The sequence below is a fragment of the Ananas comosus genome, linkage group 16 (assembly GCF_001540865.1).
Source record: "Ananas comosus cultivar F153 linkage group 16, ASM154086v1, whole genome shotgun sequence".
Lineage (NCBI taxonomy): Eukaryota > Viridiplantae > Streptophyta > Magnoliopsida > Poales > Bromeliaceae > Ananas > Ananas comosus.
The window spans coordinates 4,867,986-4,888,606 of record NC_033636.1 but is presented as its reverse complement, the minus strand read 5'-3'; the positions used below and the strand labels follow the sequence as shown (position 1 = coordinate 4,888,606).

Sequence of the window (20,621 nt, the reverse complement as noted above, 5' to 3'; positions counted from 1 at the left end):
CTTCAGGGGCATCCAAATGTATGTGATGGTAATGCTGGTATAACCAATCCAGTCTAATTTGACCAGCTCTAATGTCATCCAGCACAGTTCCTAAAAACACCTGACAAATATCTGACCACGAGTGCAGTACAGTACCAGTCATGGGCTCACCATCCACACGAAAATCAGAAATAATCGCGACATCCTGAAGTGTAATCGTCATCTCACCGTGGCGGAAGTGGAAAGTTTGTGTCTCCATGGCGGCAGCGACCAGCGAGCGCTCCAAGAGAAGGAGGGGCAGAGAGAGAGAGAGAGCGAAAGCGAGAGAGTGTGTATGAGAGAAGTCGGGACTCGGAGGAGGTGGGGTATACCAAATGAAAACGGTGAACCATTCATCGCATTCATAAAGTGGTGAACGGTTCGCCGCCTCCATAATACAGTTCACCGCCTTCTCAAGGCACTTTTCCTGTTAATCACGTATGGTCGAGGACTTAGAGAAAATCTCTTAGGAAATTTTGAGAGGGTTGCACTAAAGACGATGAATGATTCACTGCCTTCAATAAGGTGGTGAACCATTCACCATCTTAAATAGTTATATTATAAAGACAGTGAATCTTTCACCGCTTTACTGAAGACGGTGAACGATCCACCGTCTTCATAGGAAGAATCCTACTTGGCTCTTACGTGGCGAAGAGAGGGTTAGTTTACCAAATATAAATTTGGCAGGGTTATTTCGCAAATTACAAAATTTTAGGGGTTATTTTAAAAAAGTCCGCTCACTACTCTCTGGCAATGACATCGACGAGGAATCATCAGATTCACCACCTGGGTTTTTTCCCAACTAGTCATACGAAAATTTATAATTCTAAAAATTGATATCACAAACTTTTTTTAAAAAAAATAGATTTGTTTGCTCCACGAGTGCTCCATATAAATATATTTTCTTTTCAAAATCGTTCAGGGCCTCTTTGGTTCCTTAAAAAATAGTAGAAAATTATTTTCGGAGAAAAATTTTTTATAAAAAGAAAGTTAGTTTCTATTTTTTATTTCTATTGTTTGTTTCGACAAAAAAGAAAATTAGTTTTTCATGTATGCATGTTTTGATGGCAAGAAAAAACATAAAAATTATTTTTTTATTTCTATTTCATTTGTTTAGTTAGTTGAAAATTTTGGTATATAAACACCTTCTACAAAAAAAAATGTAGTACTTCAGATTTTTATTATATAAGCAAGTTCAAATAAAAATAGTATGAGATACTATTTTGATTGGACTTAACGAAGTAAAAGATAATTTGAAAATAATTTGTGGTGAAATCGAAATGAAAAGAGAAGATTTGAAATTTTTTATAAGGAAGAGGGCTTGTATTTTAGCAGAAAATTTAGTAGCGAAAAATTATGAAACCTTGAAAGTTATCTGTACTAACTTTCTGAGGCATAATTTAAAGTTTCGTGTTATTCGGATATCCGAGCAGTGAAAATAGAGCTTAACAGCAATCCGTTAGAAATTTTTGTCGACATGATTTTTTAGTGATTAGAAATGGTCCTGCTGCGAGCCGAATTCTTTGACCACTGACTCGATCAAAACCCTCCTTCGGGAAGCGTGCGAAGAGGTAAAGCGGTTGCTGTAAGTGACTCTCGAAGTGTGCGCCCATTGTCGAATCAAGCGATTTGGCTGATGAGGGATCGGATCAGCTGAGTTCAATATTACACAATATTTTCTCGGTTCGGCTGGATCAGCTGAGTACAAAGATTGCATAGGATTTTCTGGTTCGACTGAAGAGCTGAATGATGCTTGTATTGCTAAGAATTGGAAAATGTTTACAAAAGACGGTGCGCCAGTATGACGTACAATTTCAAAGAAAAATCTACCATACAGACTACTACTAGAAAGATAGTAAATGCGAAAAAAGAAAAAGGATTGCAAGTAGACTACTCCTACACTATAAAAAAAGCGCTTGTAGAGATGGTTGTTATAACCGCCTCTAAGTTATAAGGCTTGTTTGGCCTAGCTTCTGAAAAAGTGATTTTGGTTTAGAGAAGTGATTTTGGTTAAAAGCTGTAAAACATTTGGCGGAGTATAGATAAAAGTGATTTTTCTGAATTGATTTTGAAAAGCTGTTTAGCAAATTTGTTTGATGTTTGCATAAATTAATATTTTTATTAAATTTTATTTTAAAATAATTTAAAATCTAAATTTAAATTTTAATTAAAATTGAAAATTTTAAATTTCAAAATTGTACAAAATTTAAAATTTGATATTTTAATTTAAAAAATAATATAAAATTTTAAAATTTAAAATAATTATGAAATTTAAAATTTAAAAAATATAAATATAAATTTAAAAATATATATAATTATGAATTTTAAAATATAAAATTAATATATAAAAATATAAATTTAAATTTAAATTTCAAAATTTAAATTTAGCATTTAAAATTTAAAATTTAAAATTAAATGTAAAAAAATAAATATTTATGAAATATAAAATATAAAATATAAATTAAAAATATATTTAAATTTTAAATTTCAAAATTAAATTTATAAATTAAAATTGAAAATTGAAAATTTAAAATTTAAAATTTGAATATTTAAATTTAAAAGTTAAAATTTTAATTTTCAAAATTTAAAATTTAAAATTGAATGTTTTAAATTTAATTTTAAATTTAATATTAAATTTTAAATTTTGAAATTTATAATTTGAAGATTAAAAATTTTAAATTTTTGCATTTAAATTTAAAATCTAAAATGTAAATTTTAATTTTTGTCTTAAATTTAAATTTGAAAATTGAAATTTAAATTTGAAATTTGAAATTTTAAAATTCAATTTTGAGATTTGAAATTTAAAGTTAAAATTTAAAATTTAAAATTTGAATTCTATTTTTCAAAATTTTAAAAGTTAAAATTTAAAAATTCAAAAATGAATCTAAAATTTAAAAATTAAAAATTAAAATTAAATTTAAATTTAAATGTTGAAATTAAAATAAAAATAAAAATTTGAAGTTTAAATCCAAAATCAGAATCATATTTCAAGAAGTAGCTTTTTTTCTGCTTCTGATTGTGGGGCTTTTAAAATTAGTTTCTGATTTTAAAAAGTAGAATCAGATTTTAAAAGTATGTTGCCAAACGCTTTATTGAGCCGAAAATAACTTTTCAGCCCAAAAGTGCTTTTTAAAAGTTAGGCCAAAGACCCCGATAGTATGAGAGGCACAAAACCACCCATATTTTCCGAAAAATAAAAACTTTTTATTTTTTTCTTTTTCCCCCCCAACTCTTCCTTAAGACCTCGTTTGGATTGGATATAAAGGAGGATAAGGAGGTTATCCCCTCTTTTATACCCAAACAAAAATTGAGTATGGTGGGAACTATTGTTCCCACCTTACCGGGTTATAGGTATAACCCGGTAAGGTGGGAGTGGTGGAACAAGCTTGTTCCCACCCACTTGGGTAGAGAGAGAGTTTTGTTTTAAAATTTAGAATTAAAATTTTGTAATTTTAAAATTAAAATTGTAAATTATAAATTGTAAATTTTAAAGTTTAAAATTTAAATTTGATATTAATAATTTTTAAATTTTAAACTTGATATTTTATATATATTCCAAATTTAAATTTGGTCTTAAATTTAAAATTTAAAATTTAAAATTTAAAATTTATACATTTGAACATTTAAATTTTAAATTCAAATTTTAAAATTTAAAAGTTAAAATTTTCAATTTAAAATTATAAGTTTAAAATTTAAAAATTTAAATTCAATTATTTTGATAATATTATTATTTTCTATTTATAACTATCAACTATTTATTCAAATATAATTTTTTTAGTTTCAGCTTATACTTATATTTTTATTCAAATAAAAAAATATCTTTTTTCTTATAAAATTTCATTATTGTACCTATGCGGTACGACTAGTCCCGAACGAAGCCTTATAAAACCCCAAGTACCATTTTGTTTTCAACGCCTTTACTGCAAAAACCGCAAACCCTCCCGCCCTCTTCCCCCAGTTGGCAGCTGCCTTCGACCCCACCCCCCAACTCGGCGGAGGCCACTCTACCCCTGTTCTCGGGCTGTAGCTTGTCCCGCCCCCGCCTCTACTCCTGCTCAGGTGCCTCACCGCTCCCCGCTTAGGTGGCCTCGCTCCCCTTTCACTCCCTCTCAGGTCCGCCCCCATTGTCCCCCTCCCCTTCCCCACACCACCTCGAGAAAGGGCGGTTGATTAGGGTTTCCAACCCGATTTGGGAGCTGCTGTGGCTCGGCACCCTCTTCTCAGGGTCGCTTCTTCGGGAATGGTCCTCCTCCTCTCCATCCTCTTCTCCCTCTTTGAGGGACCAACAGAGAGAAGCGGAAGACGATAAGCAGGATTATTATGTTAATTTGGGATACGCGATTCGGACTCTGAGGGAGGAGTTTCCTGATATCTTCTACAAGGAGCCTAATTTTGATATCTGTAAGTATTCGTTTCATCCCATTCTTAAGCTTTTTCTTAGTAACAATTTGATTTTTGGATTGATTTTATGTGCAAATTGTTTGATTCTTTTGCCATTCTTAAACTTTTTCATACGAAATGTTCGATTTTTGGTCAATTTTATGTGCAAGTTGTTGAATTTTTTTTGTTTTGTTAGGTTTTCACTTCCATTGCATCTGTTTGAGATGAGTCGGAAATAAAATGTAAGTTTTTTTGGTGAAAAATTGAGAGTTAGGAGCTTGAGTATAGTTGTATAGATGGGCCAGTAACATTGCTTATGTTTTACCAAGGTTTTATTTTTTTGTAGTTTTGAAGAAGCTGAGATGGTTTACTATAGGTGCCAGTGATATCTAAGGTCTTAGGTATCAAAAGTGAGTAATTTATGTTATGAAACCCAGTTTAATAAGTTCATAGAGATGGGGATGTGTAAATCATGTCGATTGGCAAACTTTGGTCTGCGAGGTATTAATTTAAAGGCTTAGCCTCATCACTGTTGAAGTGGGAACTTTTCTGAGGTGAACACCTTGTAATCCACATAGATTTTTTGGAGTATGTAGTTTACCTTCATCAAGTTCCAACACCATATGCAATTACTTATTGTAGCTCCTGTTGGAAGCTCTTTTGCACCATTTGTGTTAATTATGGAGATAGAGTAATATAGAAATTCTTGCTATACTAGAATTACAAAGCACCAGCACCTATCTTCTTTTAATGAGTATGCCAAGTGATAGAACCTTATAGCTAGCAAGAATTTTTACTGCAATTATGGACTTGGTGATCCTTGGCTAGATATTTTAGGATTTATTGGATCTATGTGGATTTTTGTTCCATTTCATATTTCACTTTTGGAGTTAACGAGTCCTCTTTTTTCTTCTTCTTATCATCTGTCCAAATCGCTTTAATCTCATATTTCTCTTTTTATGTTCGAACTTAGCTGAAAGAGAGAACGAGTTAAATGATGCTCTTCAAGTTGAGGTACAGCTTTACATGAATGTTGTTTACTGCTCTAGAACCTCTATTTGGCACGTTATGTTGGTGCATATATTCAAAAAATAGAGGTTAGCTACAAAATAATATAAAAAGTGCCGACGAGTCTATCAAGCCGAGGCACGGAAATCTCGCTCTTTTTAAGGAGATTCAAGTCTTCTACTGTTGGCAAAGCCTTTGAACCAATGCAGCAAAACACTGACTTGTCCCCTCCAGAATATAACGGCTCAACCCTCGTCGTGTGGCTTCACCAACTCTACACAAGTAGATGAGCTCAAAACTCCACCGAAAGAAACACCTTTCTTTGGTCTTCTCTTTCTCACATGTAGTATGGAAATAGTTTTTTTTTTTTTGTTGTTGTATTTTGTGTTGAAGTGCATAGAAAAGGCCTTCTATATATAGGCTCATAGGATAGGAGTTACAAGAATTAAAACCATAGGTTTCATGACATTTAGTTAAAGCTCATAGTGCATTGGAGTTTACGAAAGCATAGGTTAGGGTTCAATCAAAGCAAAGCAAAGTAAGTTATAGTTATTAAAGAGAGTAACTTGCATTCCTTTATAAATGCAAAAGTTATCAAAAATTAAATATTCGTATTTAATAATAAAAATGTTACAATATTCCCCCACTCATTTTTATTATTAAAATATATGAGAGTTTGATGGCCAAAGAGGTACCGTTATACATAATGAAGGTGTGCTCTACATCAAGGTTGCCGTGGCATGGGGGCGTGCCGTTACAGCCCTGGCACGGTACGGCATGCACGTGGCACGCTTGCGTGCCGACAGATACGCACGACCTCCTACTGGCACTTTTTGGCACAGATTTTTTTCAGTTTTTTTGATTCCAATAAACTCTTATAATATTATTTTGAAAGATTTAAATAAATAATTATTTATATTTGCTATATATACCTTATTATACTCATCAATTAACATGCATGTAAGTTTTTTGTAAGTAAAATACAATTATACCTTATGTAGAATAAAAATTAAAATACAATAATAAAATTTACAAGTATAATAATTATTTAAATTTACATCTTTACATAGAGATGACTGCTTAATTCCACATAGATTGTCGCGCTTGATCATATGTCATATTGTCAGTTGCAGGTACAAGATTTATATGACAATGTTGATATAAGTATTGCTGGTATTGTGAGAAAGTCATATATTCCCGATATAGGTCATTGTATTGTCGGAGATAATTTGCATATGCAACTGGATCGTGGATATAATGGACAACAGTCATCTGCGGCATATAAACTGAAGCATCATAAGGATATGGATTGTATGGAAAAGAAGAACCATAATGTGGATATGCATGAGTGGATGTAGATTCGCCGTATGAGCTTTCACTATGTCCAGGGATGGATTGGGATTCACTCTGAGTGCCATAAATTGATGAATCATAATCAAATATCTCTCCATATAGACCATGTCGATATGAGGGATGCGATGATATTGAAGTACTATCAAACTGTGTTTGCAAAGTATCATCCCTTCGTGGAGGTCTAGTTGATATTGCCTCCAAACCTTCTCTCATCTCCCCATAATCTTGTTGTGAGGACCTCCTACCTTTTCGACGGTCATATACCATTCCGGATGTTTGACGTGGTCGAGACCCATGATCAGCATCTTGAGTGGCATGTGTGAAGTTTTGCTCTTCAGTAAATATAAGGCCACCACCACCTCCACTCTCCTGTTGTGTTGGTGGAATGAAGTCGCCACCATCCTCACTGCTATTAGTGGTATCATCATCATCACTACATTCATCTTTAGACTGTGGTAATCCAGAATCTGCTGGTGTCGATGTATCACTATCATTATCTTGTGGGAGTGCATCAGCTGCATCTAATGGATCCATCGATGTCATATTTTTTTTACTCTTACCACTTCGGACTGTCGTTGAAGGCCTTTTTGCAGTATAAAACGTTTTCTCCTTTCCAGATTGACTCTGAGTACGACGTGAACGACCATATCCAGGTCCTTGCATAAGACGTTCGAATTCCGCATCAGAGTCACGTCCAGGATTTTGGGATTCTTCGTCCAAAGCCGCTTGTTCTTGCACATTACCTTGAGAGCTTCCTATGTTCTCGTCAGCCCATCTTTCAGCATCACTAATTCCTGCTTCATCAGCAATTATTCTGAATGGTCGTGGTGGATCTCCAGGCTCATCGAGTAATGGGTCTTCTTGATTGTCTCTATCTTGTAGCCAATCAAGTACGGGGTCTGATTCATCATTGATAAAACTTGCATCCAAGGAATCATAAGTTTTTAATACCTTTTCCTTATCATACTCCTCTTGTATGCATCTTAAACGGAGCCTCATATTATAGTGGACATAAATTAGGTTCTCTAATCGAGCGTACGCTAATCGGTTACGCACTTTGGTATGTATAAGTGCGAACGTGCTCCAGTTGCGTTCACATCCACTAGACGTTGTTGTTTGTGATAAGACACGCACAACAATCTTTTTTAAGTGCTTTGCCGATCCACCATATTGTAGCCACCACTCAGCTGTACAATTAAAAGTTAAAAATATATCAAATAAGATTTATCATCAGCTGTAAACTGTCCAAATTATGAAGTTACTTACTGGGATCGGTATTGTGTCTTCCGTTAATTGCACCCGCTTCACCAAAAGTTCCAGAGGATTCACGAAATATTTTTCCCTTTATTATGGTAGTATAATAATCAGAAATCAGCATATTAACATCTAGCAAACTAATAATATATTGAAAAAATATTATACCTCACTTATGGCAAGAGCAGCATGTGTTGGATCCCTCTCCAATCTATTGATAATGTTTCGTAATGCCTTCAACAGTTCATCATCAAATCCAAGATTATAACGATGATGGTATGACGGATTAAGATAATAACCTATCATTAAGAAAGAAATCACTTCATCATCAATACAAGACTACTAATGAACAATCAGTAATAAATAATTTTGTTATAATTTATCTAACTTACTTGCTAAGTGTAGATCCCAGCTCATCTGGACGTCCCAACGTCTGTCAATAATTTTTAGAAAAGATTGGCACCGTAGTGGATTATTTTTTTTAATATTATCTTTAGCCATCCTCAGTTTATAATAAACATGTCCCATTTGAGGTATTTTTTTCTGATCCACTAAACGGAGGACCACATATAGCGGCTCCACAATATCAACAATCTCTTTCACATAATCCGAAAACTTGGTAGACATAATTATTTGCTCAATCGATTTTCCATCAGCCGTGGAGGCATAACGAGATGTTTGCCATTCATCTGATGCAAACATGGACTTTAATCCATTTTTATTTTGAAGGATACTGTTAGAGCAATAAAATTTGTTGCAAATCGTGTAATACCAGGACGTACGAGTTCTCGTCCTGTGAATTTCACCATTAAAGCATGGACCCAAAGATGATTATACAAGTATTTAGATATACGTTGTGCAGTATGTACAGTTTTTTTCACCCGATTTATCTCACCAAAGTCAGACATCATTAGGTTGATGCAATGCGCTGCACAAGGAGTCCAAAATAAATGGGGATGCCTTTGCATTAATAGTTTGTCAGCTTTCTTAAAATTTGCACCATTGTCCGATATAACTTGTACCACACATTTCTCACCAACCTCACGTAAAACTTGTTCCAATAATGCATATATATAGTCAGCATCTTCAAATCGACCGGTTGCATCGATTGATTTGTGAAATATCACCTTGCCATTACAATAAATTAAAAAATTTATAATGCTCATTTTTGTTGGTCCTGTCCAACTATCACACATCAATGTCACACCATACATCTCCCACAGTTGTTTTAAGTTTTTTACCCATTCATGAATATCATTGACCTCGGCGTCAAGATATTTGTTAGAGAGCTCATACGGTGTTGGAGGTTCAACTCCTTGACCCTCTTTTTGTATGGTAGCAATCATTGATTTATAATATGGAGTACTTGCTGCATGGGAAGGAATATGACTAAAGTGAAAAAACTTTGCTATAGCTCTACCAATTCTACCTTTTTTATCTTTTTTTAACATTGTATCTATACGTTGCTGTTGAGCATCTGAGTGTGGAATGGCCATTGGGTCTATATCTATAATATTTGGATGTCTTCCACTTTTTTCTTTTGGTCCTTTTTTAAATCTGTCGAACAAACGGCTAACAGAACCACTGCGAGCTAAACCAGATTGTGCAGACCCAGACCCAGACCCACCACCGGCATCAAACTGAGACCGTCCAAATTGTGCTCTATGTCGTTGGACTTCATCTTGCTGCCATCTTTCTTGTGCAGATGCTTCCATGGCAGCTCTAGTATCAGCATCTAATTCATCACCTATACCTTCATATGGGTCAATAGGGGGATATTCTGCCGCTCGTTTATCTAGATCATCTCGATCATCTCTTACTTTCTTTTTTGCTAATTTTGAAGATTCTAACTCAATTTTCATTGCATGACTTATTTTCTGAGGGACTTTAGGGCAGTTTGATACTTAAGAAAAACCCCCAGCAATATGTTTCTTTAGGCGAGTGACACCTCTGCCCATTCCGACCATATTACAATAATTGCACTTTCAATGAAACCTATTCGTATCAATCATTTGTCCATGTTGCCAACCATAATCTTCTAATCGTTTAGGTGCCATTATGATCTATAATTATTGACATACAAACAAATAAAATAAAATCTATTCCAGAAAAATAAGAAAAAGAACGATATGATGAAAAAAGTATCATATCTACTAAGTACCAAATTTGAAAATTCTTTTGTTTTTATTTTTATTTTTTGATAAGTTTGAAAAAATTATAACAGATAAAATTATAGAATATTATAACAGATAAAACGAAATGACAAATAAATTAAATAAACTTAAATATCAATTGATTTCATTTGGCTTTTAATTTTATCAATATTTTATATCTTATGATGCAAAAAAAGAAATTATAATTGATGTTGTTTACCCTGATTCGCCGAACGCTTCACAGTGCGAGAAATTTTGATAAAATAATTTGCTCAAAGAAAGTGGATGTCTGTGTTGGATCAGATATGTCAATTAAAAATTAGCCGCTATATTTATAAATAAAAAATTTAAATTATAATTTTTTTTGACTTACCTAATAAGCAAATCTGCGATATGAGATGTTCTTGCCTTCTTTTCAAGCGACTTCTTTTCAAGCGACGAAAGAAAGAGGACAAATAATTTTAGGAAGATATGTAAGAACTGAAAAGAAAAAAAAAAGAGAGGAGAAGATAGCTAAGGTTGCTAAGCACTGGCAAAAGAAAGAAAGGGGAAGAAAGAATACGAAGGAAAGAAAGATTCGTGCAGAGGTTTGGAGGCGGGTTTGCATGAATTTATAATCTCACACTCGGAGCCTTTGCATTATAGTTGTTTGGCCTTTGGGTTATCAAAGGCCGGCCTTTGAGTTACCCAAAGGCCAAACAAAAAGACGACAAAAGTAAATTACACGGTGGGCATGTGATATGATGTCCACAGCAACCCAATTAATCAAATGGCAAAGAAAAAGACAAAAAAAAAAAAATTTGCTTTGACCTGTGTGCATGTGACTATGGGCCACACCAAACTAATCAACCAAATGCTAAAGAAAAAGACAAAAAAAAAAAGAAAACTGGGCATGTGATAGATGCCCACAACAAAAATAGAGCCAAAGAGAAAAAAAAAAGCAAAAGCAAAAGCAAAAAAAAAAAACAAAAGCCAAAAAAAAATTTTAAAAAAAAGGTGGCACGGGGGCGGCTTAGGGGAAATAGAGAGTATTTGCTTACATATAACAATCCAGGTGTTGACATGAGCTGTACTAGCTAGCACATTACTGCCTTGTGCTAGCTGATTTTGATTTTCATGAGCATATTTGAGAATAAGCACATTCTCATAGGAAACGGCCTCACTTTCATGTTCACATAGATGAAATCCGTCAAGGGTGCTTCTGTAATTCTGATACCCTGCTCATAAGAGTCACAAATTTCATTAAGAGCAAAACCTCAACCCTTTTTTATAATTACAGGATGAATGCACCCACACTATAGGGATAGGTAAAGATACGATCACATATATTTATATATTGTGCATTCTTTACGACCACTATATAATTCGTTTTTTCCATTGAACCCAATTTTCAGGATCCCTGATCATCGGGTTGAGCATCCTCATACATGGTTCATGATATTATGGGCTTCAACTCTATCCCTCTCGATGTGCTCTAGATCCTTTCTCTTCCCAAGGCCTTGGTTAATGGATCTGCCAAATTATCAGTAGATTTAATATAATTTACACTGATAATTCCATTGTTCATATATGATCTTACAGTACTGTGTTTTCTTCTCACGGATCTAGATTTATCATTATAATAACGGTTTCTTACTCTACTAATAGTGTTAGAGATTTTGTATTGGTAAGATTCAAAATTTGAGTCGGAGTCTTGAAGGGTTCGGTTTGTGTTGTCGAAGGTTGAAGAATCCAAGATTCCGAGAAGAACTCGAAAACATCTCACAAGTTGAATCACGATGCTCAGGTATGATTTAAATTTTTTTATGGTGATTCATATTGATTTATGGCATTAGAATTATATAAGTAATGATCAATGAATTAGAAGTGGTTTTTGGAACTTTTAAATTGTATGTAACAATATTTTATATTGAGTACCGGTACCAAGTTCGAGTTCTTCAAAACCGGGTTGAAAAACCTAATATTTTATATTGAGTACTGATACCTAATATTGAGTTCCTCAGAACCCGAGAGCAATAATTCTGCGAGTTGTATTGTATACCGGTACCAGGATTTAGTACCGGTATTGCATCGGTCGAGTACCGGTACTGCATTGGCCAAGTACCGGTATTCAGCATTAAGAAGTTTCTGTTGCGTCATAGCGTACCGGTACCCACTTCCGAGTATCGATACTCAATGTATAAATTTTCTAATGACTCTAATTGATTGTAAAGTCTATAAATACGAAGGTAAGGGTTTTCTCTGACGAAGAAGCACTCAGAATACATAAGAGAGTAACCCTAGAGGCTATGTTTTTCGTTCTAAACCATTTTCCACCAAATAGCCTCTTTAGGTCAATTCGAGATATTGGAATTCAATATATGTATGTCGAATTGATCTAAGTTTTGCTTAGAGATTTTTCTCTCGTTCTTCAACGACACTCTAAGCAAAGGATCACCATAGAAATATGAATTTACTCTTCATGTGCGGTGTCGTGGATTCGGCGTGATCAAGGCGACTCGTGGATTCGGACCGTGAGTGCTCGAGGATTCGAGTGGTGTCCGTAGATTCGGACGTGAGGCGTGACGTCCGTGGATTCGGACGTGGGGCATGGACAACCAAGTGACGTGCGCGAGATCCGTAGGAGGTAAAAGAGAGGTCGAGTCTGTGGAGTCGGTAATCACCTTGTAATCTTTTTCTTTAAGTAGATTGTTTTTCGCGTGTTGGTCCTGTGAGTTTTTCTCCAAATTGGAACTTTCCCACGTAAATCTTGGTATGCTATTTTATTTTCCGCATTTACTTTTATCGTATTGAGATTTGTGTTTTTGGCTTATTCACCTATTCACCCCTTTCTAGGTGTTTGAGAGTATATAGATAGATCCTAGGGTTCCCATAACCTACAAGTGGTATCAGAGCGAGATTTAGATTTATCTTTCATTATAGGTGAAGGCGGTAACATTAATAGGTCCTCGTTATTTGATGGGACTAATTACGCCTATTGGAAGATTCGCATGAGTGCCTTTCTAATAGCCGTTGACGATCGGGTTTGGCAATCCATTGAATTTGGATGGAAACATCCTACTGAAAAAGTTGAGAATATTGAAAAGCCAAAACCTCATGATAAATGAAGTAAGGAAGAGAAAGATTTATCGTCTTACAACGGTAGGGGAATTAATGCTTTATTTAACGCTTTGTCTCAAACCGAGTTTTCACGCGTCTCGGCCTGTGAAACGGCAAAGGAAATTTGCGATACTCTTCAAGTTACGCATGAAGGAACTAGCTTGGTAAAGGGTCAAAAATTACAAATGTTAATAAGTAAATTTGTTTCAATTTGTATGGAGGAATATGAGATTTTACCGAGTACTATACTCGACTTCAAGACATAGTTAATACATGCGCGAACTTGGGAGAGAAAATTTCAGAACCTAAAGTTGTAAGAAAAATCTTGAGAACGCTTCCCGAGAGATTTCGTCTGAAGGTTGCGGCAATTGAAACCATTAAACATTCGGATGAAATGAAAATTGAGGAATTAGTAAGTGCTTTAAAAACATATGAAATGACTTTTCCTACTAATCAATCTTCTGTCAAGTCTTCTTCTAAAAGTACAGGGGTTGCACTCAAATCTACAAAGGAGGAAGACGATGACTCGGATTCCGACGGAGACATTTCGCTTGCCGACTTTGAACATCAACTGGCGCTCCTAACGAAGAAATTTCGTCGGAACTTCCGGAAGAACAAAGCCAACAAAGCCTCATCCTCAAAACATAAATCTTTTCTAAAATATCTTCAAGCTCAAACTCAAAAGACAAAAAACTTTAAAAGCTTTTTAAAGAAAAAGATGATTTCGAAGGAAAAATCCAATGTTACAAATGTAAAGGCTATGGTCATGTTTTTACGGATTGTCCTAATAAGAAATTGTACAAAAAGAAGGCTTTGCAAGCTAAAACATGGGATGATTTTACTTCTAGTGAATCGATCTCAAGTGACGAAGAAAGGAATGACGCTATTGCTTTATTTACAAATACATCTTTACCTTCATTTTTGTTGTTTGTTTATCTTTTATTGTACCTGACTCCGCTTCATTGGTTTTGCATGAAACATTGAGCGATGGTAATGGAAGCATCGAGGAGTCAGACGAGGAAGATCTCGCAGAGGCATATCAACAACTTTTCAAAGAATCAAAGAAACTGGCTAAGCACAACAAAAAGTTGAGGAAACGACTTTTGGAGCTTGAGGATGACAATAAGACTTTGAGTACTTCAAATAAAGCTCTTGAGGAGGAAAGGGAACACATATTAAAGAACAATAAGGTCCTCCAAAAGAAGCTAGATCAATCGGAAATAACGATCAAATCACATCAAGACAAGGTTGGTTTTCTAGAACAACAACATGAAGAAATTATTTCATCCAATCAAATCTTGACCAAACAAGTTCATCAACTCAAATCCGACATTCAAGAGTTTTCCTCCGGATCGAAAAAGCTAGATCATATGCTCGGATTGGGTCAAACGGACAAACTTGGGCTTGGATTTGAGCAGATATATGTTGAGATGTTTCAAAATTAAACACTCAAAGTCTCAACAAATTTGAAGGAGAAAGTTTGTCATAGATGTGGAAATAAAGGTCAAACGGACAAACTTGGGCTTGGATTTGAGCAGATATATGTTGAGATGGTTCAAAATTCAACACTCAAAGTCTCAACAAATTTGAAGGAGAAAGTTTGTCATAGATGTGGAAATAAAGGTCATATTAAGAAGACATGCCCTAAAAAGGATAAGAAGACTTCATCGGCATCTTCTAAACATCTATCGGCATTTTCCAATACTCGACAACTCCCACGGATTCAAAAGCATCATCAATCAAGTCGAGCAACCAAGATTGAACCAAAGTCTAAGTTTCAACAAAAAGCTCAAACAAAGCCGAATGCAACATGGAGACCGACGGTTGATCGGAAGTCAAAACAAGCGGCACCTAATGTTAACAAATCAAGACATCCAACAATCCGACAAGTTTGGGTTCGGAAAGGTGATATCTTTCCTTGTCTTAAATCTTAATTTGTTTTGATTCTTGTGTAGTGCTTTGGTTGGTGATTATTGCATATTTTTAATCATTGCATTACATGTTTGGATATTCGTTGATATGATTGTTGCTTGGAATTTGTCTTAGAATCTTTCATTGGGAAATTAAACTAGGAAAGTGCCTTGAACATCTCAAATTCTAATTCATTCATTTCGAGTTAAGTTCATATTAATTATCGGTTTTACTCCACTTTTATTATCTTTGAAGATAATGTATTATAGGAATTCTTAATACTTATATTAATCAAATTTATGTAATCATGTTTGATCTCTTGGCAATTAAACTATCTCGGTTGTGAGTGTTGAATATGATGAATGGTTATTCGCTAATGGACTAAAATTTGTCAAATTTTCTTTCAAATGCGAGATTGCTTAATTTAAGGGGGGTTTGTATTATTGAAAAAAAATGTGAAAAATTGATATAGAAAAAAAGGCTCCTAAATTGAAAGATGTGGAAAGAGTAACATCCCAAAGGGAGTGTGAAAACTACCATCACATGTAGGAAAGAGCTACCATTCCGGTCGTCCGGTAAGTATTTGAAGCTACCACATGGATATTGAATGTGTAACCGAAAAAGTTGAAAAAAAATGCATATTTTAAGTTTATGCGATAAATTGGTGTCATTTTTTGGTGAATTTCTATAAGTCGTTTTTCATGATCCATTACATCTTGATAGTCTTTGAGCCGCTATATTATTTTTAATGACTTAATTTTGAGGTTTATATGAATTAAGAAATCATATAATATTTTATTATCATCATGATAATTTTGGAGTACAATTCTTATTTTTTGTGAAATTAATTTGAATTGTATGAATTAGATGTGAAAATCACTTTTCAGGCACCGAGTACCGATACTAAGATTTGGGTACCGGAACAAGAGATACTGGTACTAGATTCGGGTACCGCAGAACCCAAACGTTTAAAAACAGACTTTTGTATTGAGTGCCGGTACGCGTTTTCGGGTATGAGGACTAGGTCTGCGAAACTGCGTTTTAATACCGGTATGAGAGTTTATTTTCACTTCTAAACTCAATCAAACTCTCTTTCTCTCTCTAGAATTTCCCTAACATCAATCTCGTTTGGATCTTCGAGTTTCCTCCATCGATTTATAAGTTTTCTCTCCAAATTTCGTCCTTTTATCTTCGAAACCCTAGTTTTTCAGTTTTTAATACTTTTTGTTGCGTTGAGAAGAGATCTTTGTTTTTGCTGAAATTTCTTGTGATTTTTTGTTTTGTTTGGCATTAATTACATGCATGCTTGATTCTTGTATATTTAGATTTGAGAATAATGCAATATAAATTATGAATCTAAGATCTATACTATGTTCGAATGTCAGATTTTTGAGATTTTTGTCGGAAAGTCATATTCCATGAAACAACTTGCTTGAATTTGTTAGAAAGTGTTTTTGCGAATTTTAAGTTGATTAGAAATCTTTTACACTATTTTGCATGTTTCTTGTGATTATGATTATGTTAATACATTTGCATGTTTCACTTTTTCCCAGGAGAATGGCTTTCTCGCTCTTTCTTGCTCTTGTGGTGCTCATGGCCACTGGAGGAGGTCGTGGTCGTGGTCGTGGTCGTGGATGCGGACGTCGAGAATATACTAAAAGGACACGTATTGAGGAAGACACGTCGGGATCGTATTTTGACTATTACGAAAGTTCATTTGAGGGAGAAGCTGAAATTGAGGAACGAACGACAAAAGGAAAAGGAAAAATACTTGAGACCTCAAGAAGGAAGAGAGGTGCAAGCTCTTCTCCTCGACAAAGCACAGGCGGTCCAGTCATTAGAGAACAAGGATCAAGTGAACGTGAACGACGATCTAAGCATGCTGCGGAAGCACAATCGGTTGATGCACAACGACAAAAGGCTTTTGCAAGTCGAACTTGCTTAGCGGAGCGCTTTGTGAATTTCAATGAACTCATAAGGGAGGTTTCGGATTTTGGACACTTACTACAAAGAGCTGTTATTGAACCAGTTGGGATGATCCAAGCACGTGCAGCTTTTTGCGTGGAACTTATTCGAGAATTTTATATGCGCGGGAAAGTACTTGCTGAGGATCAGGAGACAGGGACATATCTTTTTGAGACGTATGTTCGTGGAAAGAAGATACTTGTCAGTCCTCACACTCTTGGTGACATGTATGGATTAAATGTGGATACCTCAGGACTACAATATACACATGGAATGATTCAACAGTCATCCCACTGGAACACAGTGATAAATGCAATTTGCAAGTCGGGAACGTGGACGAATCGTTTATATGTGGAATCCAAGGACTTAAAGCCTGAATATCATATCCTCTCTTTGGTGATTTGTTACAATGTGCTGCCTACGATTGGGACGAAGAGGATTCGTTGGGATCGTCTCGTTCTTCTATATCTGCTTGGCCACCCGGAGCGTGCTGAAGGATTGAACGTCAACATCCCTTTCTTGATGTGGCAAAAGATGACACATGTGATTCAGTCTTCGGGACAACGTGAGCTACTCCCATTTCCTATTTTGATCACAAGGATTTTGGAAAGTAATGAGGTAGACACGACATGCAACAAATATGACTATGGCTTAGGTCCGATTGATGGAGTCACATTGGCCAAGTCAATTAGCACCTTGAAAACCTTTCAGCAAACGAAAGCCTACACGACTGCTACTTCTAGTTTAGCCGCTCGGCCAGCAGAGCGTGAGGGATCGTCCAGCTCAGGGGGAGTGATTACTATGGAATCGCTACACCATGAGGTTCGGACTATCAAGAAGCGGGTTGAACAAGGCTTTAAGAAAATGGAGGAAATGTTCAAGAAAGTGGAGGATGACGTCAAGAAAATATTGGAGATGCTTGGTTGTCGCCATGATAATATTGCTGCAGTCACACCCGATTGAGCCATCTACTACAGGAGCACATGGAGATGTTAAATAAGGAGAAGATGATGGCGATGATGGAGACAATGAGTGATATTTTAGCTCTCTTATGTACTGTAGTTTATTTCTCGTGTCTTTGCTTGTAGGACGTAACAACTTATTGTTCTGTTTTGGTCGTGTAATTATGGACTAACTGCTACTCTTTTCATAGTATGTGTTCTCTTTATGTTTTATTTTTTGCAATTTTTGACAAAAAGGCGGAAAACATAGGTAGATAAGAGTTGAACAAAGGGAGAGAGATTTGCACTTCGAGGACACTGTTGACGATGAAGGAGGAGATGTCTGGAGATGTTTGGCAAAGAACCAGAACCGAAGGGGAAAGAGATATGAAATTACTTTGATTTGAACTTCGTTTTTGGAGAATTTGTTTTGCAGGGAACACGACTTCAACACTCCTAGTTGTGTCTAAGTCATAGAGCCTATCTTAGGAGTTCGTTTGTAATTTTGTTTTGGATCTTACATGCGAGGGGTTTGATGGTTTGGTAATGACATTGAACTTCATTTTTCACTTTTCATCTGTTTTTGGGTTTTGCCACGAAATTGCCAAAGGGGGAGATTGTTAGGGATTTTGTATTGGCAAGTTTTGTTATTTGAGTCGGAGTTTTGAAGGGTTCGGTTCGTGTTGTCGAAGGTTGAAGAATCCAAGATTCCGAGAAGAACTCGAAAACATCTCATAGGTTGAATCACGATGCTCAGGTATGATTTAAATGTTTTTTATGGTGATTCATATCGATTTATGACATTAGAATTATATAACTAATGATCAATGGATTAGAAGTGGTTTTTGAATCTTTTAAATTGTATGTAACAATATTTTATATTGAGTATCGGTACCAGGTTTCAGTTCCTCAAAACCAGGTTGAAAAACCTGATTTTTTATATTGAGTACCGGTGCCCAGTATTGAGTTCCTCAAAACCCGAGAGCAACAATTCTGCGAATTGTATTGTGTACCGGTAAGGATTTAGTACCGGTACTGCATCGGCCGAGTACCGGTACTGCATTGGCCGAGTATCGGTACTCAGTATTAGGAAGTTTTTGTTTCGTCATGGCGTACTGGTACCCACTTCTGAGTACCGGTACTCAATGTATAAATTTCCTAATATGACTCTAATCCGGCTCTAATTGATTGTAAAGTCTATAAATACGAAGGTAAGGGTTCTCTATGACAAAGAACCACCCAAAATACATGAGAGAGTAACCCTAGAGGCTAGGTTTTTCGTTCTAAACCATTTTTCACCAAATAGCCTCTTTAGGTCAATTCGAGATATTGGAATTCAATGTGTATTTCGAATTGATCTAAGTTTTGCTTAGAGATTTTTCACTGGTTTTTCAACGACATTCTAAGCAAAGGATCACCATATAAATATGAATTTACTCTTCATGTGCGGTGTCGTGAATTCGGCGTGATCAAGGCGACTCGTGGATTCGAATCGTGAGTGCTCGAGGATTCGAGTGGCGTCCGTGGATTCGGACGTGAGGCGTGCGTCCGTGGATTCGGACGTGGGGCATGGATAACCTGGTGACGTGCGCGAAATCTGTAGGAGGTAAAAGAGAGGTCGAGCCTGTGGAGTTGGTAATCACCTTGTAATCTCTTTCTCTTAGTGGATTGTTTTTTTGCGTGTTGGTGGTTTTTCTCCAAATTAGAGTTTTCTCACGTAAATCTTGGTGTGCTGTTTTATTTTCCGCATAACTTTTATCGCATTGAGATTTGTGTTTTTGGCCTATTAATCTATTCACCCCCCTCTAGGTGTTTGAGAGTATTTAGATAGATCCTAGGGTTTTCATAACCTACAAATAGCAACAGTGCTATTATAGTGTATTAACACAGATGGAATTAGTTTTTCCACAAATGGAATCGCAAACAATAAATCTCTTAACCAACTAGCTTTCTCGCTAGCTGAAGCTAAGGCAATAAGTTCGGTTTCCATAGTTGAGTTAGCAATGATAGTTTACTTTTAAGATTTCCAACATATAGCACCACTTGCTAAAGTAAAAATATAACCAGTGGTAGAGAGAGAATCACCTGATAGGGTATTCTAGTCAGCATCACTGTAACCCTCAATTACAGCAGGATACCTCCTATAAAACAAGCCATAAGTTTTGGTACCAAAGCGATATCTCATCACACGTTTCATGGCATGCCAATGCTTTGTACCTGCTTGTTTGTAAATCTACAAAGTATCCCTATTGCGTATGCAATATCAGATCTCGTACAATCAGTCGCAAATCGCAAGCTCCCAATCATACTAGCATGTTTCTTTTGATTCAAAATTTTATTTTCACTTTCAATAGGAAATAAGTGAACACTCGAATCAAAAGGTATAATCATATGCTTGCAATTAAGAAAGTTGTACTTTCTTAAAATTTTCTCAACATAATGCGACTGATCAAGAAAGATTCCATCTAGTGTTTTGGTAATTTTCATTCCCAAAATAAAGTTTGCCTTACTAAGATTCTTCATTTCAAAATAATGATTT

General features: G+C 35.5%; 2 protein-coding genes across 4 annotated transcripts; one reads left to right on the top strand and one right to left on the bottom strand.

Moving 5' to 3' along the window:
- On the bottom strand, positions 6,449-8,579 carry LOC109722422. Its single transcript, XM_020250483.1, has 4 exons — positions 8,406-8,579; positions 8,182-8,312; positions 8,026-8,101; positions 6,449-7,946 (listed from the first exon to the last, which is right to left on the bottom strand). The coding sequence occupies exons 1-4, from the start codon at positions 8,539-8,541 to the stop codon at positions 6,487-6,489; spliced, it is 1,803 nt and encodes a 600-aa protein (XP_020106072.1). The 5' UTR covers positions 8,542-8,579; the 3' UTR covers positions 6,449-6,486.
- LOC109722423 lies at positions 11,167-18,651 on the top strand. 3 transcript variants are annotated; one of them, XM_020250484.1, is made up of 2 exons: positions 11,167-11,952; positions 16,730-18,651. In XM_020250484.1, the coding sequence occupies exons 1-2, from the start codon at positions 11,945-11,947 to the stop codon at positions 18,102-18,104; spliced, it is 1,383 nt and encodes a 460-aa protein (XP_020106073.1). In that variant the 5' UTR covers positions 11,167-11,944; the 3' UTR covers positions 18,105-18,651. The 3 variants fall into 3 exon arrangements, with proteins under 3 accessions (XP_020106073.1, XP_020106075.1, XP_020106074.1); XM_020250486.1 differs by lacking the exon at positions 11,167-11,952 and adding an exon at positions 11,976-15,170; XM_020250485.1 differs by lacking the exon at positions 11,167-11,952 and adding an exon at positions 15,811-16,226.